The following is a 23,534-nucleotide window of genomic DNA, read 5'->3' as shown; positions in this document are numbered from 1 at the left end:
TTAATGTTCATGCTTTTTCAAAGATGGAACTAATTCTGTGGTTTTCTGACAGGTATATATACTGTAGATAATGCCATTGTTTTAAGGTTTTTCACCATGATAATACTATTTTGGACATAGTGTCATGAGAGCATTGTGTGTTATTTGAACATTTGTGCATACTATTGATGTTTTTTTTTCATATAGTACCTGTACAGTATCATTGTGGTGTTCTTTGAAGATTACTAAACACTGTTATACTATGACTGTACCATGGTACCACAGTTCATTTTTGAAGGATTGTTTATGATTATTTTGACTGATTTTATTAATTCATTCATCTTAAATGAATAGTTCACACAAAAATGAAAATCAGCTGAAAATGACTCACCTTCAGGCCATCCAAGATGCAGATTAGTTGAACTGAGGAACTGATTTGGAGAATCATGCAGATGTTTTTAACTTCAAACTGTTGCTTCCAGATAAAATATGAGCCTTTTTCTATAATATTACTTTCTCCAGTGAAAAAGTAATCTTGTCTGAATCAGGAGAGAAATAGGCACAGATCAAACACTGTTTACAAATGAAAATAGTCTAAAACAGTTCTAAACAAATACGTCGATGGATTTCGATGTGAGAGAACAACAGTAGATTGACTTTTTCACTGGATGAAGCGTTATTATAGACTGGTATGACGGTTTAAAGTTTTTAGTTTGGACTCTCATTCTGACGGCACCCATTCACTGAACAAGCTGCATGATGAGCAAGTGATGTAATGCAAAATTTCTCAAAATCTTTTCTGCTGAACAAACAAACAAACAAACTCATGGATGGCCTGAGGTTGAGTTCATTTTCCACAGATTTTCTGAAATGAAAATTGTCGGTGAACTATTTCTTTAAATAGATATTTTCAGTGAGGTCCAAACTATCTAGCTACTTGTTTTGGCTTTATTTAATCTTCACCGAATTATATTTTTGCTTTTGACATCCCTCCTTTTAAGATAAAAATGTTAAAATTGTTTTAAAATGTCATATTAATGAAAATGCTATATTTTCCTCCTCATGTGCGACTCCTTCAGATGATGGTCAACAGGACTACAGAGGTATTAAGATTCTCAGCAGAATCCTGCACCTGCATTCGTCTAGGCTCTTATAAAGCCTAATGTGCTACTTAACACTGAATCTTTCTTTTACAGTGCATGGAAAGAGTAGAGTCTTGTCCTATTAAATGTTGTAGTGCATGACACATAGTTGTTTTTATTTTAGTAGCAGCACCCTATTTCCTCAAGAGGTTTTTGGGTGTTTCTAGCTCATCAACACGTTTTTATGCTCCTTTATTCCAATGAACATTTTGAGCAGAAATTAGGGGTGCATTTTGTTGTTTATACGCCACTTATGATTTTACTAACAGACAAAGCAGACATTTAACTCCTAATTGTGCATGTGAACTCACACTGACACTCTGTGTAGAAGTCTCTCGGTCACATTTTGCTGCACCTTTTTGTTAATTCTGTTTTTTAAATTGCACCATGTCTGTCAGAATGGAAAGGTAAGAAAAAATGGCTCCATCAAACGAATGAGTAAGACAGACAATGCCAATTTCCTATCTATTTCATCTTTAGCAATACGTAGTGAGTAGTTGCTGAATAACATTTGTTTGTTCAGACATTTTGTTCATCATCTTTTTTTCCTTTCATTGTCACTGAGAAACTTCTCATCTCTGTCATGAAGATTCATATGACACTGGGAATGTGCTCATATATTATTACATGTACAAATCTAATCTTTCTGTTTCTTATTTCATCAGTTTTTTTTTTTCTTTATCTTCACTCCAGTGCATGGTGTGGTTGGATTCATTGGTAGCAGATGAGAATCCAGAATATATATATATTTTTTTTTTACTTTTCCATTTTTCTATCTTTTAAGTTTTTGCACAAATGTGATGATTCATGGGAATGCTGCATGGTAGATCATGAATGATGGACGTTTTAAAACAGTCCAAACTGACCAGCATAGACATTTACCTTCATTCTGTTTTCTCCTTTTCTTTGTTCTATTCCTTCTTTTATCCCAATACTACTCCATCATCTAACAGAGTGGCTTCACTCCTCTGCATATTGCTGCTCACTACGGTAACGTTAATGTGGCCACGCTGCTGCTCAACAGAGGGGCTGCTGTAGACTTCACAGCAAGGGTATGCTCTTATACTGCCAAGACCTTAAAAAAGCAGCAACTTATATTGACAAAATTAAATACTTTAAGTGATTGTACATACTTTTAATTGTTTGGTTGTAAGTCCTCTAAATCAGTGGTTCTCAACTTTTACTTTACTTTAAGGCCCCCCTTGTCCAACACTATAATCAAAGCCCTCCCCCAATATAAGCTAAGATGTTTCTTCTACAGCAATTATGATGTTATAATATAATAATTTATCAATTGAAATACTTATTATTCATCCTGCACCTCCTGGAAGTTTACTGATGCCCTCGAGTGGGCCCCGACCCCCTGATTGAGAACCACTGCTCAAAATCAGTTCTTATTTAAGCTGTTATTCACTTAAATCACACATTTATCATTTTGGGTAAACTCCAGGGATATTTTTATGTGCATGCTTTCTTTTATTAATTTCTATACAGTTAAAACTCTGTTAGAGGGAATGAATTATCTTTTGCTATGATGTATAAATTTTATCAGATTTCATGTACGTTAAGAAAATACTTGCAGTTCCTCTTTACTTACCCTTGATTTTAGAAGACAGTGTGTGTTGCTATAATGGTTTATTAAGTTTCAGTTTTTTCAAGTATGAAAATATAATCTCTGCTAAAGAATGTATTGTTTTGTTTAGAATGGTATAACCCCTCTTCATGTGGCCTCCAAACGAGGAAATACAAACATGATTGCTCTGCTGTTAGACAGGGGGGCTCAGATTGACGCCAAGACCAGGGTGAGTATCAACAGTACCATAAAAATGCAGTAAAACAAGCGCCCTCTAGTGCCTATACCACTAACAGCAGTTCAGAGAAACATTTCTTGTACCGGGTGTACTCAATAATGATCAGTGTTGGGGGTAACGAATTACAAGTAACGCGAGTTTCGTAATCAGATTACTTTTTATTTTACAAGAAAATATCTGCGTTACTTTTTTAAAAAAGTAACGCAAGTTACTTTGTTTTCCCATTTATTGACTGACAAGTCTCCTGTTCCCATATTGGGAGAAATTGGACGTACAGATGCGTTGTGTACGCTGTGTGAACATGACATTACTGTACTGTGATTCTAGACTAAATGTGATGTGCATTAATTCATTCCACTCGCAAAAAAACTGATTTAGTATTCATCAAAATGAATTAAAACAGTGAAATGCAAACTCAGAATATGACGCAAACCTGCAATAATTAAATATGTTAAATAACACAAATGTATCTAATCCCATTTTATTAAGCAATATCTTTGCTGCTGACCTTTGATGATCCAGTTCAACCATACTAATAAGAAAAAATGACTTTAGATAAACTAACAATTGTGCTTCATTGTTTTTTTTTATTGCTGAAGAGTGTTGAACCTTCTTCTCCTGCTTTCTACTGTACAGACGTGAATTTACTTTTCCTTCAGCCTGAGGTTTATTCATTACACATTTTGGTGTGAAAGGGCTTTTACATTTGCTATAAATAGAACTTATATTAAAAACAATCAAGCCCTGCTCATATTTAAAAAGTAACGCGAAAGTAATGCAAAAGTAACGTAACACATTACTTTCCATAAAAAGTAACTAATGTAATTAGTTACTTTTAGGGAGTAACACAATATTGTAATGCATTACTTTTAAAAGTAACTTTCCCCAGCACCGATAATGATAATGCTAGCTTTTTGTGAGCTGTGCATTATGAATGCTGCTTTTATTTTGAAAAACTTAGCAGCGATAGGTATTTTAGTACATGTTGTCATGTGCATTTACCTGAGTAGTTTTCATAATGCATTATTAATGTGTGGTTTCATATATGTTTGTCATATATGTCATATATGTTTGTCTGTATTTATCTTCTCTCTGTTGAACAGGATGGGCTGACACCGCTGCACTGTGCAGCCAGAAGTGGACATGACACTGCAGTGGAAATACTGCTTGAAAAAGGAGCTCCCATACTGGCACGGACCAAGGTACAGGGAACTAAGCGGTTCCATGTTTGTATCTTTTAATTAGTCTCCTATACTCACTAAGGTTGCATCTATTTGAATTTTTAAAATATAAAAATGCAGTAAACAGTATTATTATGAAAAATTCGTATTATTACTTTTTGATCTGTATTTTTTCCTCTCTCTTTCTATTTCAACACACACAGAACGGCCTGTCCCCGCTGCACATGTCTGCTCAGGGTGATCACGTTGAGTGTGTTAAGCACCTGCTGCAACACATGGCACCGGTTGATGATGTCACACTGGACTACCTGACTGCCCTTCATGTTGCCGCCCACTGTGGTCACTACAGAGTCACAAAATTACTGCTTGATAAGAAAGCGAATCCTAATGCCAGAGCACTGGTAATTCTTTGTCTTTGAATAAAAAAGTCAAATGAATGTGTGCTAGTGTTAATGAGCGTTACTGATGTATTTATTGTGTCTGTCAGAATGGCTTCACTCCTCTGCATATTGCCTGCAAAAAGAACAGAGTGAAAGTCATGGAGCTGCTGGTTAAATATGGAGCCTCGATTCAAGCTATCACTGAGGTAAGAGTCTTAATCTTGCATACTATTTCTGATAACAATATCTGATTTGGCATGCAACTTTTTAGAGTTTATTTCAAGCCTAATAATGAAACTTAGCTCTACTGTTAGCCCACTTTAGTTCTAAAAATTAAATTGTAGCTCATACAGGAATGTTTAGAGTTCATATAAACAGAGCTTTCAGAACCTGAAATCAGAATGGATTAATTCAAATTGGTGCATGTAACCATAACTACTTTCTGTTCTCTTTCTTCCTAGTCCGGCCTGACCCCAATCCATGTTTCGGCATTTATGGGACACCTCAATATTGTTCTCCTGCTGCTACAGAATGGAGCCTCACCTGATGTCTGCAATATTGTGAGTACACGGTTTTCATGATTGGACATGATTTGTACCACATTTAGTGGAGCTGAATCCGAAATCTTTTAATATTCTTCATATTCTTTGCATTGGTTGGATCACAGTAGTATAAGGTCTGTTATTTGACCCCTAAATTGATTTGAGAGCAAATCTTCTATGTCAAATTCTTAGGTTTTATCAATAAATTAAATTATAATAATAAGACACTATAGAGCTGTTACCAATCAAATTAAATCAATATGAACTAAATCCATTTTTTGCACTGCATAGATGACATACTGTAAGCTACATTTGATATGGCATTCAGATGTACATGTGTATATCTATAAATATGAATAAAAAAAGATTCATTCAGTAATGAAACACTTCTTTGTGTTGCTCAGAGACACGGATCAGTTCTTCTCTGCATTCTAACTGCATTAATAGACTACATCACACAGTGAAACAGCAGCTATTACAACATCTGCCTATACATATCTATGAAAACACTATATATTCTAGACTATATAACTATTGCACACCCCTACTTTCAGAGCCTATTTTTTTAACTCATGCTTTACCACATTGTTTTGCTAATGCTGGGAGTTTTTGATATCATTTGCTGTCTACTCTCCTCTAAATAAACAAATTCAAAAAGGCCTAGCAATGCATTTCACGTAGTACTGATTGTGTGTGTCCTCAGCGTGGCGAGACGGCATTGCACATGGCTGCAAGGGCAGGACAGATGGAGGTGGTGCGATGTTTGTTAAGGAACGGCGCTTTGGTGGATGCCATGGCCAGAGTCAGTTGATAAAAACACTTACTGAATAAAGCGAGAATACAGATATTAATGACTACACACAAAGCTTTAAATATCCTACATCTGCATTTCTCTCCCTGCATTTCTCTCTTGCCTCCAGGAGGACCAGACACCCCTTCATATTGCGTCTCGTCTGGGTCAGACAGAGATTGTGCAGTTGTTACTGCAGCATATGGCTCATCCTGATGCTTCCACCACTAATGGATACACACCTCTGCACATCTCCGCTCGTGAAGGTCAGATGGAGACGGCTGCAGTGCTGCTGGAGGCTGGAGCATCTCACTCACTCGCCACCAAGGTGGGACTGCAGGGAGATCTGTGAAAGAGATAAATGAGCCTTCATTCCAATATACTATCAAATAGTTTTCAATAACAATATTATTTTATACAGAGCCCGCACATGATATGCAGACAAAACTATATATCTTCTCCAGGAATTAAGAATTTGTTCTGTTATTTTAGGCAACTTTGTACTAATTCGTTGTAAAATGTGGCCATGTTTTGCAAATTTGTTTCCTCGTTTAAATGAATACAAAACAGGGAATTAATTAGTACAACATGCTCACAATTGACTAAAATGAGGGAACTAATTAATTAAACAAGGGAACAAATTGTAATGTAATAATATTTTACAGTTTTACAGTATTTAATATATTTCTGATCAAATATATTATATTAATGATATAAATATATTAACGATGCTGAATTTTGAGCATCATTACTTTAGTCTTCAGTATGCTGATTTAGTGCTCAATACATATTTCTTAATATTATCAATATTGAAAACAGTTGTGCTGCTTAATATTTTTGTTAAAGCTGTGATTTCTTTCTAGAAAATAATGAATTGCTCAAAAGAACAGCATTTATTTGAAATAAAACTCTTTTGATAAATGTAAAGTGTACTTTCTGAATAAAAGTATTCATTCAAAAATATTCATCAATAAATAAATAAATACATACATACATAAATACTGACCCCAAATATTTTTGAAAAGTAAAGTATGTATTCATCTATAATCAACTAAAGACAAATATCCTTCCCTTAACAGAAAGGTTTCACTCCTCTACATGTTGCTGCTAAATATGGTAGTCTGGATGTGGCAAAACTCCTCCTTCAGCGGAGAGCACTTCTTGATGACACTGGAAAGGTGAAAATCAAGCTTTAATCACCTATTCATTGGAATTTATTTTGTAAATATATGTTCACTTTTGTCATTTTGGCTTTCTGAACCAGTATGGTCTCACACCACTGCATGTAGCTGCTCACTATGATAACCAGCAGGTGGCGATGATGCTCTTGGATAAAGGGGCCTCACCTCATGCTACTGCTAAGGTGCAAATCTTAAACTATTGCAAGATATCTCTGCATCCAGTAATTAAAAAATGCAAAACCTGAGGGTTTCTGTTACTCCCTTCTGTGCAGAATGGCTATACACCTCTCCACATTGCAGCAAAGAAGAACCAGACACAGATTGCCTCTTCGCTGCTTCAGTATGGAGCAGAGACCAATGCATTGACTAAACAGGGAGTGAGTCCTTTACACCTGGCATCCCAGGAGGGAAATGCAGAGATGGCCTCCCTGCTGCTGGAGAGGGGTGCACATGTCAATGCTGCCACTAAGGTAAGGTCTAGATCAGGGAAGACCACAGTATGTATCCTCAGCATCAGGCTATTAGCTATTGCTCGTTAATAAACATAACAAATTTACACATTTATTTTTTTTTGTCATCCAAACTGACCATTACAAATGTCAGCCAAACCACTTAGATGTAAAATGTTTACTTGATGGTACCTCATAAGAACGTAAGCTCTTTAAATTATTTCTAGAATTTAATGACACTCCGATGTCAGTTAATGGTGACATGGCATACAAGTAAACAGATAAAATCTTTTTTGTTTGTTTGTTCTATTTGTAGCTAGACTTAAAGTGGATTAAGTCTTTTTTGTGATAGTGTCTCATTCCACATTACAGTCACATTGATGTTTTTGGAACTCAAGAAAATTGAATATTTCTACTACTGAAGAATGTTAGAAATTAAACTTAACCTAGTGTGCATAGAGTTAGCAAGTGCACATTAAATGCAACACATGCAGAGATGGAGTTTGCTGCATTTTCTGTGAACTGAGAAACTGTTCATGCAAACAGTACTATATTACAACTCATGAACCCCCTGTAGTTCCCTCCCCCCAGAGTTCATGATTCCCAGTTTGGGAAACTCTGCCCAAGACCTACACAAATTTATGCACTTTCCTATTTAGAATAATTGCAGACAAAAAAAAGACTTATCTCTAAAGACTTATCTCTAGTTTACTTGGAAATAAATTACTATTCAGATCATTAACCGATTACCAGAACCCATTCTGTTTAATCCTGACTTTGCTAATACGATAGGGCCACAAAAAAAAAGAAAAAAAAAAAAAGTAGACTATAGAATTCAGCAGCTGACCAATCAGAAAGAAGTATTTCAGAGAGCCATGTAATAATGGTGTATGATTTCCTTTTTTTTTCAGAGTGGCCTTACACCTCTACACCTCTCTGCTCAGGAAGACAGAGTGCAGGTGGCTGAAATACTGGTCAAGCACGATGCAAACGTAGACCAGCAGACCAAAGTAAGTTTGAACCATTTTTATTTTTTTTTGTTACCACGGTCTGATTTTTTTTTTTTATTAATGTTTCAGTATGTTACACTTCAGCTTATGTGATATTTGGTTGTTTCTTCTAGTTGGGCTACACTCCTCTTATTGTTGCCTGTCACTATGGAAATGTCAAAATGGTTAATTTCCTTTTGCAAAATGGCGCTAATGTCAATGCAAAAACTAAGGTAAGAGTTTAATATATTTATTAAAGTATATGTGACTTGGTAACCCAATTAATTATTACTTAATAAACTATTAAATTAATGATTCTGTAAGTATGAGCTGTGTGACCATGCATTTTGAGTTTGTGACTGAGAAACAAATGTCTATCACAGATTGTAATTTTGTGCAATTATAATGTTTTGTAATATTCTGTCAGAATTGCAATATTTTAAATGTATGACATGCTTACATTTTTGCATTGCATTCTCTGATTGTTATTATGATAATTATTATTTCTGAGCTGTTTACTGTTTTTTATTTCAGAATGGCTACACACCACTTCACCAAGCTGCTCAGCAGGGAAATACACATATTATCAATGTCCTGCTGCAGCATGGAGCCAAGCCTAATGCAGTCACTATGGTGAGCAACACACTCATACTCACAGAAATTCTATTAATTCTGTATCTTATTTCTCTAACCTCACACTCTTTCTCTCTCAGAATGGGAACACAGCACTCTCTATTGCTAAGCGTCTGGGGTACATCTCAGTTGTGGACACTCTGAAAGTTGTTACTGAGGAAATAATCACAACGACAACCGTATGTATCCATGCCTTTACATATTAACACCATTTGATGCATTCATAAACCATACAAGAATATATGTTGAATGCCTTTTTTATTTCAACTATTGTAGACGGTGACAGAGAAACACAAGCTGAATGTTCCAGAGACAATGACAGAAGTTCTGGATGTGTCTGATGAGGAGGGTAAGATACTCTTTTATTACTGACTTTTATTATGCATAATCAGGATTTCTTATATCTTTGTAAAAGCTACTGTGCCTCTGTAGCCCAACATCAGATGGAGGAGGATCTTTTTACTGAAGTCTCTATGGAGATAGAAGGTATACAGGGTATAGATATAGAGTGAACCGAACTGACCCATTGAAGTTACTAACGTTACACTTACTGCATTACCAAAAATCTGTTCAGTTCCTTCCGTATCTATTCCAATGTGTGGTTTGCAATTTGTGTGCTAACTGGAACGGGCATGATTATTGTGTGTAGAAAACTAAACTGTGAAAAACTAACTTTGTGCTAATCTGGGGATAATTTTTCAAATCATAAAAATGAGAAAACATGATATCTGTGAGTCACTGAGTATTTTAGTTTTAGAAGTACCTGCATAATGGGTGAACGGTGCTTGTTATGCTTAATATGTTGTTGGTTAATATAATTTATTTTTATTAATTTTAGTTTTTTATGGCTTTATTTTGAAATCTTTACTGTCATGTTGTCTAAAACCCAAATGTTAAGAATTAATGCTATTTGGTCTGAATTAAAAAAAAGTATTTACATTTATATTGGTTCAGAAAATGAGAGGTTATATAATACATTGTACATGATTTGGGTTGTTTATTAAACTACAGCCTATGCAATATATCACTTAATCAATAAGGGCCAGATTTACTGAACAGAACAGTAAATTAGTTTGAGACCACAATCCCATAAAAGCACCAATGGGAGTGGAACGTACACAGGTGCAAAATGGGATGAGACATGCTTTTTTGGGTGTTAAAGGGGTCATCGGATGCCCATTTTCCACAACTTGATATAATTCTTTAAGTTCTTAATGAAAAGTCTATAACATATTTTGATTAAAATTTCTCAATTGTAGTGTAAAACAACATCCTTTTTACCCTGTTAAAAACAGCTCTTTTCAGAGCAAGCCATTTTCTTTTTTTTTGTTATCAACATTTTTTATTTTTCATACATAACATCCAAAATAAAATAAAAAAAAAACAAACAAAAAAAACAACAACAACAGACACATACTCAATATCTCAAAGTCCAGTCAAAGGGAGGGAGAGAGGGAAGGACAAGAAAAACACAAAAGTCACTCCTTTATACAGTCACGTCAAAGAGAAACCACTGCCAAGCATCAATGGTAGAAGGCTTGGCCCCATTGATTCGTGCTGTTGTACATTCACAAGTCACTATTTGCAGGAGGCTACGAATCCAATATGTTTTTCCACCCATGTGCGGTGTAAACCAGTTTTGTATTATTGTCTTCTTCGCAGCTGTAAAACCTGCAAGCAAGCCGTTTTCTTGCATGCCGCTTTAAATGCAAATGAGCTCTCCTAAACTTTAGGCGCAGTCATCGTGAAACTTGCTAACTAGCATGTTATTAGGAAAATCAATTTGCAAATATTCATAAAAAAAAAAAAAAAAAAAAGTATACTCACTTCTTCTGTAGGTGAAGCTGGATAACGAATGATTTGCGCGAAGATAGACGCACTTAGGTAGATCGGGTCGTGCATTCCCTTCACAAACAAATGTAATCCTCCTTCAGCGGCTCAGATGTCGGGAGTAAATGACGACTGCTATGTTCATTATTACATCCAACAACTACTGTCACTACACTACTGTCAATCAACTATCACGGGAGGGCCCGGGTCTGTGTGACATCACACAGACAAGAAGCTGAGAACGGCTTGATTTGAGAAAGGGGTAATGATTTTATTAGCTTAAAAAAAAAAACACTGAGTGGATTTTTATCATTATAGGGTGGTTGTGTACACACACTGCCAAAACACATTTATGTTCAAACAACATGTAAAAGTGTATTTCACGTCCGATGACCCCTTTAAATAATGGTGCAAATACCAGTAATCTGACAACCATAAAACCAACCTGATCTCACAGCAATTCTTATATATATTACAAGGTGGCTATTTCGTACAAATTTTGTATGACCTCGCTCGTAGGAATTCGTACGTTTTGTGAAAAATCGTGTGTATTTTACAAGGTGGCAAATTCATAGGAATTTGTACAAATGATCACCCATAACCCTGCCCCTAAACCTACCTCTCACAGAAAACAAAATCGTACAATTGAGGTCGTACGAGTGAGGTTGTACGAATTCATACTAATTAGCCACCTTGTAAAATACTTACGAATTGGTCGTGAGATAGCATTGGAAAAACGTAGTAAATTATGTTGCGTGATTCACTTAAATACTCTCTTCCCACAAATTTAGCATCTGATAGAGAAACTCCTACAAGTGCACATGCAAAAATATCTTTTCATCACAAATTTTTCGCTGCGTCTCTTTAGTAAATCCTGACAGCAGTTTTTTTTAACACCAAAAGAGGGTTTGAGCTGGTGCAAGCTGTTAGTGAATCTGGCCCTAAGTCAGTAATTTGAGTTCAACTGTGTGTATGAGCAGGTGAGGACACAATGACAGGTGATGGAGGGGAGTACCTGAGAGCAGAGGACCTGAGAGAGCTTGGTGATGACTCTCTACCTGGACACTACCTGGACGGCATGAGCTACACCCATAACTTAGACCGGTAAAAAAATAAACCAAGGCACATTTACAAACAGACAAACCAATATTTTAATATTCCATAGACAAGTTCATTCCTGCTAAACAGATTATTACTGTTAGCCCTGCCTCCAAACTCACATCAGAAGCTTTAAACATTTGTTGCCATTTTTGTGGGGCAGTTTAACTCTCACAAGTATAACAGGTGCACACAAATAACGCTGTTTTGCTAACCTGCTTACATTGTCCTACCTCAGGTCCCATGAGACCCCCAGTCATCTTGCTTACAGAGGTGAAGGAATGCTGATTGAGGATATGATCACCAGCCACCAGCTTAATAAGGTGAACCATGAACTATCATACCTCATATGTACACCTAACATTTGGCTCAGTGTTGTTAGCCATGGTTTACAACACGAATTGCTCAAATATAATTATTAGCATTGTTAAAATCTTCTTAGCTGTTCTAAATTCACTGTAAACCATGGATTCACAGGGCTTGTTGCGTTTATACAACAGTTATACCATAAAAATAGTCAAATCGGACATTTTGGAACAATTTTGAAACATGCAGATGCAGTGACATAGTAATACTGTTGTAACGAGGTCACAGGTTGTCATTTAGAACGGCTTTGAACACGAGTCACGATGATATATTATAGTCTGATTATGTTGTTTGTTAGGTTTCTGCATTCTCTCGAGAGCATGATAAGGACTCATATCGACTGAGCTGGGGTGCTGAACATCTGGATAATGTGGTGCTTACTAGCACTCTTCTGCAGTCAGGGTTAGTAGGTTTCACACACAGACACACTAAAACGGACATGAACACACACACACTCGCCTTCCCCCGTCGTACATGCTAGTAAATATATATGTATGTTTATTCAAAGCTGGAATTGCATCAGATGTCACTATTGTGGATCATGAATGATAGCTGCTCAGTTTCCTCTCATTGTTCTTTCTTTCTTTCTTTCTTTCTGTCTTTCTCTTTCTCTCTTTCAGATTTTCTTTCTTTCTCTCTTTCTTTCTTTCTTTCTTGTTTATTACACTCACGTCATCTCCCTAAATCACTCTGCCTCTCTCTCTCTCTGCTGTTCGTGATTGTGTCTTTTGTTCTGCTTTTAGCCGATCAACCCCATGCCTTGACAATGACAACAGCAGGTGATCCTCCACTTCTCTTCCTTGTGCCCTTTTTGCTTCCTCACTTCATCTACTTTTATTTCATTATTGCATGTATTTATAACAACTGACTGCTTTGAGCTTTTTAAATGAGCCTTTTTGTGCCTTATTAAAATATTAAGATTTTAATAAGCATGTTTTGATGAACACAGTGAGTCATGTCTCAGTATTCATAGAGATCCCCATGAAAAATATGAAGTATTATTCAGTATCTTTCACATGGGTGGTATGAAACTGGAGACATTGTGTTTCTCAACTATTACGGTATTTTCCCCAAGTACATCTTGAGCATGTTCAACGGTTATCATTCTTTATTATCCAATTTCTCCAGTGACTTATCTGTAGATTCTTTTGGAGACTTTCTCCATAAACTTCTTGAACAATACATAAGGTAACACTTAAAATAATATTATACTCTTATAGTGTACATCAGTGACTCTGTAATTGTAAAACATAATGGCAACACTGTCTGATGATAAAAACGATGTTCAAGGTTTAACAGAAATTACTCCTTTTGATCGCCGAAGAAAACTATTGGAACCCAAAATGTTTCTGGAAAAGTGTGTAATTTCAAATGACACCAAAGAGAATTGCAAAATTAATAACTGTTTACAAACATACAGAAGCCCACAGAGCCTATAATGTAAGTTTAGAAAAATAGACAGAAAAATAATATTGCATGGCCTAGGTGGCTTCTGTAAGTTTATAAACAACAATGTAATGCATTTATTGCAGTATTTCATTTCTGTATAGCTTTAATGAAGATGTTAAACATTGTGTTGTGTGTTTCACTGTCACATGCTGTTCTATGAAAACAGCTTCCTGGTCAGTTTCATGGTGGATGCCCGTGGTGGTGCCATGCGTGGCTGTCGTCACAATGGACTACGCATTATTGTGCCACCCAGAAAGTGCTCAGCACCTACACGGGTCACATGTCGTCTGGTGAAGAGGCACAGGCTGGCCTCTATGCCCCCTATGGTGGAGGGAGAGGGGCTCGCAGGCAAGCTCATTGAAGTTGGACCCACCGGAGCCCAGTTTCTTGGGTAAGGGGGTGTCTAAGGGGATCTAAAATTGAAAATGTATGCTGTATCACCATGAACATTTTTGTCTATCTTTGTTTGTGTATGATGCAGTTTTATATGTTCTCTATTTTGTCTCGTCTTGACTGATAAAGTAGCGCAATATGTCAACATATTTGATGTGTCCTAACCAGGCGCGATGTTACAAGATTCCAGCTGTCCATGTAATCTCAGCCAGTAAAATTATGTTTGATGTTTATTTTGTGAATTTTGGGCCAATGAGATTCAGTGGATAGATTTTAGTTTTAAGTTTTAGTATTTTTTTATTTATTAATTAAAGAAAGAATTTTAGGTAGATTTAACCAAGTGATGAACAAAATGTTGCAGCTGGTTAGGACAAAACCTCATGGATGAGCTTTTAGTGTTTGTCTCACCTGGTTGGGACACTTGTCATCTCTAGTTTGGAGGAATGACAACGATGTTCCTCTCTCACTAAATCTGAGTTCAGTAAATCAGGTTCACAGTGTGCCTTGTTTTTTTACATCTTTTTTAATGGCTGCGATCGGAACAGTAAACTCCACCTCCCAACAGCCCCTCCTCCTCTTAATGAGGGTGAAAGTCTTGTCAGCAGAATTCTGCAGCTGGGTCCACCCGGCACCAAATTCCTCGGGTAGGAGAGATCCTAATGCCAAATATCCTCTGGATACCAGTCACATATCCCCCCTAATTCTTTTAAATACACCTCCATCTGTATTTTATAGTTTTTTGAGTTTGTTTTTATCATTCCGAAATAGAGGTGTTCCATTAATTTATCTTTACCTCCCTTGTTGACTTTTGAATATCGTTTGAGTTTAAATTTGTTATTTTCTTGTATTGGTCATTGCTCTGTGTATGCTGTATATGACATTACCCATGGTTTTGTTCCTACATTGCTGCATGCTACATTTACCTGTGTTTATGTCTTCCACAGATGCAATATCTGTTTCTCAACAATCCTCACTTTGACAAGTCCAAAGCCATACATTTGGCTGAAATAACACCCCTTATTTTTCAGGCCTGTGATAGTGGAGATCCCCCACTTTGCTGCGTTGCGTGGGACAGAGAGGGAGTTGGTGATTCTGCGCAGTGAGACTGGAGAGAGCTGGAGAGAACATCACTGTGAGCATACAGAAGAAGAGCTGAATCAGATACTCAATGGCATGGACGAGGGTGAGTGTGTCCCGAATACACACGGAGACACTTGTTTGATGTAACACACCTTAAATTGGCAAGTGGTATGCTAATAGAACTGTACTGAGTTTGGGGTCAGTAATGTTTTTTTTCATAGTTTTGAAAGATTCTCACCAAGGGCAAAACAGCAATATTATGAAATATCATTACAATTTAAAATAGCTGTTTCTATTTTAATATATTTTAAAATGTAATTTATTACAGTGATGTCAAAGCTGAATTTTCAGCAGCCTTTAATCCTTCAGAAACTGTTCATATATACTGGATTTGGTGTTTAAGATCAATGTTTAAAGCAGTTGTACTGCTCGCTATTTTTGTGGAAACCATGATACGGTACGTTGTTTGATGAACAGAAATTTCAAAAGAACAACACTGAAATAGAAAGTATTTGTAACATTATACATGTTTTTACAGTCACGTATAATCAATTTATTGAATCCTTGCCAAATAAAAGTCTAAATTTGTTTAGACAACAAAACTGTGTGACAGTTCTTTTCAAACATTTTAGAAAAGGTCTGTGCTTAGTTGAAAAGTTTGGTTTGGTACAGAAGGATAGCATCTTTCAAATGAAATAAAATGAAGATTTTGGTCATTTGGAACAACTGAATTTGTCATTTTCACACCAGAATTGGACACTCCTGAGGAGCTGGAGAAAAAGCGAATCTGCCGCATCATTACAAGGGATTTCCCACAATACTTTGCAGTGGTGTCCCGCATTAAGCAGGACAGTCATCTGATCGGTCCAGAGGGCGGGTGTTAAGCAGCACACTTGTTCCACAGGTCCAGGCTGTGTTCCCAGAGGGAGCATTGACTAAACGGATACGCGTCGGGCTACAGGTAACCTACTATGCAAAGCAATCTTCATCATTGACCTTTTAATGTTATTAAGGTATTATTTTAAGGTGTCCTTGTTGCAGTGTAATTATACATTTAAGTACAATTAAGTAATATTAATTAACAACATGTACAAACTATAGCATTAGGTTTATGGTTTGGTTTAGGGTTATTGCATGTAATTATGCATAATTTTGTGCTAATTCTATAGTAAGTACATGTAACAAGGACACCTTAAAATAAGGTGTTACTGGAATTTCAAATTTTTCTATTGATTCATGTTAGTTTTCTCACAAACGATGTTGAGGGCAACACTAGATCAATAGTACAAACAACTTTTAGTAACTTCTTTGTAATTAAAGCTTACTCAATTGAGATTGAGCTATATATCAACGCAGCAGCAATTTTCTTTTTTTATGTAAAGGTAAAAAATGTATTGGTACACTGAAAAAAGTAATACTAATGCATTGCTATTTTGTCTTTAAGTCTTATTTTAGGGTTCATATTAAAAGTGTGACTCTATGGAAAAAGCTTTTTAGCTATGCTCTTTTGTAAAATATCTAATTAGCAATATATTACTCTTAAATCGGAGGGAGGGGGATGAAATTGAAAAAGAAAATGAGACATCCATCCTGCCACTTGCATCTCAATCTCATCTTTTATTAGGCCCAGCCCATCACTGAGAATCTGGTGAGGAAGATCCTGGGTAATAAGGCTACATTCAGCCCAATTGTTACTTTGGAGCCCAGAAGACGCAAGTTTCACAAGCCCATCACCATGACTATTCCTGTCCCTAAAAGCCCAACCAATGATGGGACAAACAGTACACCCACTCTACGACTATTATGTAGCATTACTGGTATGTGAGAATAAAGAGTAAAACATATCTTTTGTAAGTAAGTGCCTTTATAAGAAGGTGTAAATAGTTCTAATAATTTTATTTTTCTAGGTGGGACGACTCCAGCACAATGGGAGGACATAACTGGATCCACACCGCTAACATTCATCAACCAGTGTGTTTCATTTACCACTAATGTGTCAGCAAGGTGAGTTCAGATGCAGTGACAAATGTTTGTTTACTGTTCTCCCATGACAAATCGTTAAATACATGTTTTCCCTCCCAGGTTCTGGCTTATAGATTGCCGTCAGATCCAGGAGTCTGTGAACTTCTCCAGTCAGCTGTATCGTGAGATCATCTGTGTTCCCTATATGGCCAAGTTTGTCATCTTCGCCAAGACATTGGACCCTATAGAAGCACGACTCCGCTGCTTCTGTATGACGGATGATAAGATGGATAAAACTCTGGAGCAGCAGGAGAACTTCACTGAAGTGGCTCGTAGTCGAGATGTTGAGGTAAGTGTGGTTTAACTAGTCTTGCTAGTGCATTTGAGATGAACTTTTTCTACATGGTGGTATGCTTATCTCTACAGGTCCTAGAGGGAAAGCCGATCTTTGCAGACTGCTTTGGAAATTTGGTCCCACTGACCAAAAGTGGACAGCACCATGTGTTCAGCTTCTATGCCTTTAAGGAAAACCGTCTTTCTCTCTTTATCAAAGTAAGTTATTATTTGTAGCACTATTTATAGTAGATAACTACGTAGATATTATATTGAAGTTTGCACAAAAATGCACTGAGTTACAGATTTAAACGTGTTACAGTATGCCACAATGTTCCCTACTAGTTTAACTGTGATGCCACAGTATTGTATAATTGTCAGTTGGTGGTGAGCAAAGTTACAGATTTGTTGTTTTCAACAGATACGTGACAGCACTCAAGAACCATGTGGCAGGTTGTCTTTTACAAAAGAACCAAGAACATATCGCAGTCTAAACCACAATGCAATATGCAACCTGAACATCTGCCTACCTGTTTACTCAAAGGTAAGAGAAACACTTTCATAATGATATTACCTCACAACCACATATACTGTACATGTGCATATACACCACAAAAAAACAATACCTTTTAATCAAAATCTATTTAGTTTAGCTAAATTTAATCTGACAGTTGATTTTTTTTTACTCTTACTTTTTAAGGAATCTGATTCTGACCAAGATGCAGATGAGGAGGTAAATACCTATGTTACACCTTAAAAATAAATAAATAATTTTGTAAATAATGTTGTCTTTGCAAAAGAGATCATTTTCATTCGATTAACTCTCTGTTTCAATCTAATTTCTTTATAGAGTGAGAAGACACATGAGCAATGTAAGCAATTTTTAAGTTTATAAATATATATACAGTATACACAGCTTTTTCTCTCATTCTTTTTAACCCCCATAACTCCTGTAAATGTAGGTTACCAATGTATTAGTACATTAAGATATTTAGCATATTTATTAGCGATTTTAAGAGAAATTGTATTTGTGGATCCCTGATTGCTATGCTATGGCTGATAAACATCCCTTCTTCCATTTTTATTTGTATGGTCTGCTGTTCTCATGAAACATTACATCCAATTCTATTCTCTCACAATGGTATCCTGCTTCTGGCATGATGGTTTCTAAAATGTTTAGTGTGTTACATGCCAAAAGAGATACTGGAAAACAAACCATTCTCCCTAATATCAAAATCATACTGACCAGGCACATATTATTTTGCCTGTAATGAAATCACTTAATTTGCTTGCCACAAATGTCACCTTTGCATGGATCATTTCCTTTGCATGGAAATAACTTGACTTACACATATTATATTATTGTATATGTATGTGTGTGAGTGTGTCTGCTTGAATGTGAGGATATCTTTTTTGAAATATGCATAATTTGTGACATTTTTTTATCCCTATCACTCACATTCTTTGTTTCCTTTGTTCGCTTGTGTTTATTGTTTTTCTAAATTTTTCTTATCATTTACCTCAGACTTATAACAAATTCCCATATGTTAAACAACTCCATGTTTGACTCCAAGATCTGCATAACTAAAAAGCCATAGCATTTAATAATTTGAAAGTGTTTTATGGGAAAAGCCTCTGATTGTATCTCAGTGTTGCATAAGGGCATTGTTTTGAAATGCTATCTGTGTTTGTGTTGACATGAGCTCTTCATGTCGAGAACAATCTTGAGATGCCTCATTGGTACAGCTCCACTCTGTGTTATGATTACTTTCCTCATTTGTTCTTTGTGCACAGGTTTATGTATTACTTATCCTTTGTTTTTTCTTTATACTTTCCCTCTTGTGTAAGTGTATGAGTGGATACTTGAATCAATATAACATGTTTAAGCAAGTTATTTCCTGCCCATTTCCTGCCCTCACTTTGTAATTATATTTTGCTTTGCTTAACTGCTCCTATGCCTTCCCAAATCCTTCGGATCCAAATCTAGATAAATCTAGCAATGTTCTTCATTCTGTCAAGTAGTTTCCTCATCATCTGAACTGAAGACAGTTTGTATTGGTCCTGCCCTGACTAGTTTTCCAATGTCTTTTGTCCTCTTCATTTCCCTCTTTGTTCTTTACAAACTATTTGTGCTGTTCAAATGGAAGATTATGATGGATCTGAGTCAACAGAGCTTTCCATGCTGCAAATCATACATGATCCTGCCACACTCGCAAGTCCAGATCTACTTTCAGAGGTTTCTGAAATGAAGCAGGACCTGATTAAAGTGTCAGTCCTTCTGACCTCTGAAAAGTTGGAAAAATCGGGCTGCTCTGATCCCGGAGAGCGATCAGACAAGGCTGGGGATGAAGAAGTGGATGAGCCATTTGAAATTGTTGAAAAAGTGAAAGAGGACTTAGAGAAGGTAGAAGAGATTCTTCGTGACAGAACAATGGATGATACGAAGAGGGAAGGTGCTATTGGGAGATCTGTAACCATTGATGATGAGGAGTGGGTACTTCTCAGTGAGACAGATGTTGAGGAATCCAAAAGCAAAAATATCACTGAAGTCCAAGAGGCACTCATTCATGAAGTTCGAACCACAAGAGACACTATATCCAGTTCTCCTCCTAAGAGGGACATTTCAGGTATGATTTCTTATCTCAGCAGTGACTTAGAACAGTGTCTGCAGGAAACGCCTGTACCATCTAATAAGTCACAAGATGTGGATAGTGTTCAAGAAAGCTTTAAAGAGGTTGTTGTGACACGTGGTAAACACCGTCCAGCAGAAATCAAAAAGCCAGCAAGGAAAAAGCGTAAAGACAGGGAGTTTGCAAGCGGCAGTTCAGAGGATGACTTGGAAAGGATGAGTAGGAGTCAGTCTGAGGAGTCTCTTGATGACGATGCAGTTATCAGTGGATCTGAAACTGTCTTTGGACCTGTTCCTGTGTCTCCTAGAGTTGTAGAAACTCCGATTGGATCCATTAAGGAAAGGGTTAAGGCACTGCAGAAGAAGGTTGAAGAAAAGAATGAGGTGGACAGTCAAAAGTGGAAATCCCAAACAGTGAGTACTTCCCAGAGTAAGCCATATGTCACAGAGACAGAAAAATCAGCCAAGCTTCCTCCAAAATCCCCCAGATCCCCAAAGTCGCAGACGGAACGGCTAGAGGAAACTATGTCTGTAAGAGAGCTGATGAAGGCTTTCCAGACTGGCCAGGATCCATCGAAAAGCAAGTCTGGACTTTTTGAACATAAAGCAATTACGACTGTAACCTCTGAAGCAGCACGTTCTGATGTGATACAAGTTCCCCCAACATACGATAGCCAAATGACGGTAACAACTCAACATTTACAAGAAAGAACAATCACAACGGTAACCTCAGAAATGCCAAGTCCTGATGTGGTGCAGATTCCCTCAAGATATGATAGCCAAATGACAGCAACAACTCAACATTTACAAGAAAGAGAACTTACATCTGTAACCTCTGAAATGCCGAGTCCTTATCTGGTGCAGATTCCCCCAAAATATGATAGCCAAATAACAGCAACAACTCAACATTTACAAGAAAGAGAACATACATCTGTAACCTCTGAAATGCCGAGTCCTTATGTGGTGCAGATTCCCCCAACATATGATAGCCAAATGACAGCAACAACTCAACATTTACAAGAAAAAGAACTTACATCTGTAACCTCTGAAATGCCGAGTCCTTATGTGGTGCAGATTCCCCAACATATGATAGCCAAATGACAGCAACAACTCAACATTTACAAGAAAAGAATTTACATCTGTAACCTCTGAAATGCTGAGTCCTTATGCGGTGCAGATTCCCCCAACATATGATAGCCAAATGACAGCAACAACTCAACATTTACAAGAAAAAGAACTTACATCTGTAACCTCTGAAATGCCGAGTCCTTATGCGGTGCAGATTCCCCCAACATATGATAGCCAAATAACAGCAACAACTCAACATTTACAAGAAAGAGAATTTACATCTGTAACCTCTGAAATGCTGAGTCCTTATGCGTGCAGATTCCCCAACATATGATAGCCAAATGACAGCAACAACTCAACATTTACAAGAAAAAGAACTTACATCTGTAACCTCTGAAATGCCGAGTCCTTATGCGGTGCAGATTCCCCCAACATATGATAGCCAAATGACCGCATCAACTCAACATTTACAAGAAAAAGAACTTACATCTGTAACCTCTGAAATGTCGAGTCCTTATGCGGTGCAGATTCCCCCAACATATGATAGCCAAATGACAGCAACAACTCAACATTTACAAGAAAAAGGACTTACATCTGTAACCTCTGAAATGCCAAGTCCTTATGCGGTGCAGATCCCCCCAACATATGATAGCCAAATGACAGCAACAACTCAACATTCACAAGAAAGAGCAATTACAACTATACCCTCTGAAGCAAGTTCTGATGTGATGCAGGTTCCTCCAACATATGATAACCAAATTACAGAATCAACCCAGCATTTACAAGAAAAAATTGTAGTAGAAAACAAGATCCTTCAAGAATCATCACATATTGAACAAAACACAATTCAGCATAAACCAATGATCGATGATGGTGAAGCAGTACATGGAAAACCACTGACGATCATCCAAATCGAAGGTGATCAAGCTGTAACATCCAACATTATCTTTAACTTTGAAGAGAAAAGCTCTCCAGAAGACCTGCTCGGTAAACATACAGCAAATGACCAAAATGGAAAACCATCTCAGGAACCAGGAACTGAGGAACAACAAATATGTTCTGAACTATTAAGTAACAAAGACCCACGGTTGATACATGAGAGAATGTATTATGAAGATAACATCTGCCAGAACAGGAGATTGTCTGTGGAACCTCAGATTAGCCCAGACAGGAAACCATCAGAGGATTTTAGTGCAGATATTAAGGCAGAACTTGAGGAAAATTCTGAATATCTGCTCTTTAGGCGAACTTCAGGTGAAGCAAGTAAACATTATTTAATGTGTAGTGATGGCCTTTCTTTGGAAGATGAGGAGCAGATACACCAGGCAGCAGTGCATCCAAGTAAATCGAACATAATCACTGCATTTGCTACTGCAATGGTGCAAGGTGAACCCTTACGTCAAAGTGAAATACATGATGGAGCATTGGAAGAAAGTCCTGATAGTGACAAACACGAGGCCTTGGCAGACTCTCCTGGCAATAGTATAGGGACAAGGACTCCTCACTCCAGCACAGGTGACAGTGAGAAACATGAGGGACTTGCTGAAACCCCTCAAAATAGTCCTGAAGTCCTTGTTTTGTCTTCCAGTACAACTAGTAAAGAAACAGAAGACAGATATCCAGGGGATCAGGAGACAACTCACCAATCAAGTTCGACATTGCATGAAAGAGTGGAGAGTGACAAGAATGAATTATGTTTAGTAACCTCCATAAAAAGCAAGACTGAATCACCTTATGATTCTAAGATTGAATCATCTTCTCCATCCACCAGTATTGAGTCACCGTCCTCTGCTAATTCAAAGACAATAGTTCAAGATATAATTCAAGTTATGAAATTGGAGACTGAAATATCAGCACATGATATGACAAGTGATTTAACCAGTAAAGATAGCATGAAGCTGATAAAATTGGATGTAATTACGGAGTCTGAGAAGATACCACAACATAGCCATCACAGTCAAGATGCACCAGAGAGACCTTCTAGTTTGGATTCTCTGCAGCCTGCAACCATGAGTGATACTAAAACTCTTTGTAGAACAGACTCGCTTGAAACTACTCCCATCAGAGAAGATGGATCATCCCAAAAATCCCCAGACTCTATTGAGCCAAGCCCAACCATGGAGTCCCCATGTCAAGACTCTTTAGAGGGAAGTCCCACTGGTCAAGAATATGGTCAGATGGGTTACACTGAAAGGGTCTTCTCAACAAGTCAGGCTTTCGTTTCTGACTCTGGGGAAAAAGAAGGAATT

The 23,534-nt window shown here is 37.1% G+C and overlaps 1 protein-coding gene across 1 annotated transcript in view; it reads left to right on the top strand.

Moving 5' to 3' along the window:
* Positions 1-23,534, top strand: part of ank2a (ankyrin 2a, neuronal) — a 76,955-nt gene that overhangs the window by 25,994 nt on the left and 27,427 nt on the right. Inside the window, 33 exon segments of the mRNA XM_058780378.1 lie at positions 1,059-1,082; positions 2,075-2,173; positions 2,825-2,923; positions 4,036-4,134; positions 4,317-4,514; positions 4,601-4,699; positions 4,955-5,053; positions 5,739-5,837; positions 5,956-6,153; positions 6,905-7,003; positions 7,090-7,188; positions 7,279-7,476; positions 8,367-8,465; positions 8,579-8,677; positions 8,979-9,077; positions 9,158-9,256; positions 9,354-9,426; positions 11,888-12,011; positions 12,244-12,328; positions 12,670-12,773; positions 13,115-13,150; positions 13,987-14,211; positions 14,759-14,857; positions 15,242-15,396; positions 16,044-16,169; positions 16,172-16,254; positions 16,918-17,110; positions 17,201-17,297; positions 17,376-17,604; positions 17,682-17,807; positions 18,010-18,132; positions 18,289-18,321; positions 18,439-18,460. Of these exon segments, the coding sequence (XP_058636361.1) occupies positions 1,059-1,082; positions 2,075-2,173; positions 2,825-2,923; positions 4,036-4,134; positions 4,317-4,514; positions 4,601-4,699; positions 4,955-5,053; positions 5,739-5,837; positions 5,956-6,153; positions 6,905-7,003; positions 7,090-7,188; positions 7,279-7,476; positions 8,367-8,465; positions 8,579-8,677; positions 8,979-9,077; positions 9,158-9,256; positions 9,354-9,426; positions 11,888-12,011; positions 12,244-12,328; positions 12,670-12,773; positions 13,115-13,150; positions 13,987-14,211; positions 14,759-14,857; positions 15,242-15,396; positions 16,044-16,169; positions 16,172-16,254; positions 16,918-17,110; positions 17,201-17,297; positions 17,376-17,604; positions 17,682-17,807; positions 18,010-18,132; positions 18,289-18,321; positions 18,439-18,460 (3,739 nt within the window).

The sequence above is a fragment of the Onychostoma macrolepis genome, chromosome 01 (genome assembly GCF_012432095.1).
Source record: "Onychostoma macrolepis isolate SWU-2019 chromosome 01, ASM1243209v1, whole genome shotgun sequence".
In the NCBI taxonomy this organism is placed as follows: domain Eukaryota; kingdom Metazoa; phylum Chordata; class Actinopteri; order Cypriniformes; family Cyprinidae; genus Onychostoma; species Onychostoma macrolepis.
Note: the sequence above shows the minus strand (reverse complement) of the source record. Positions and strands in the feature narration are given on the sequence as shown.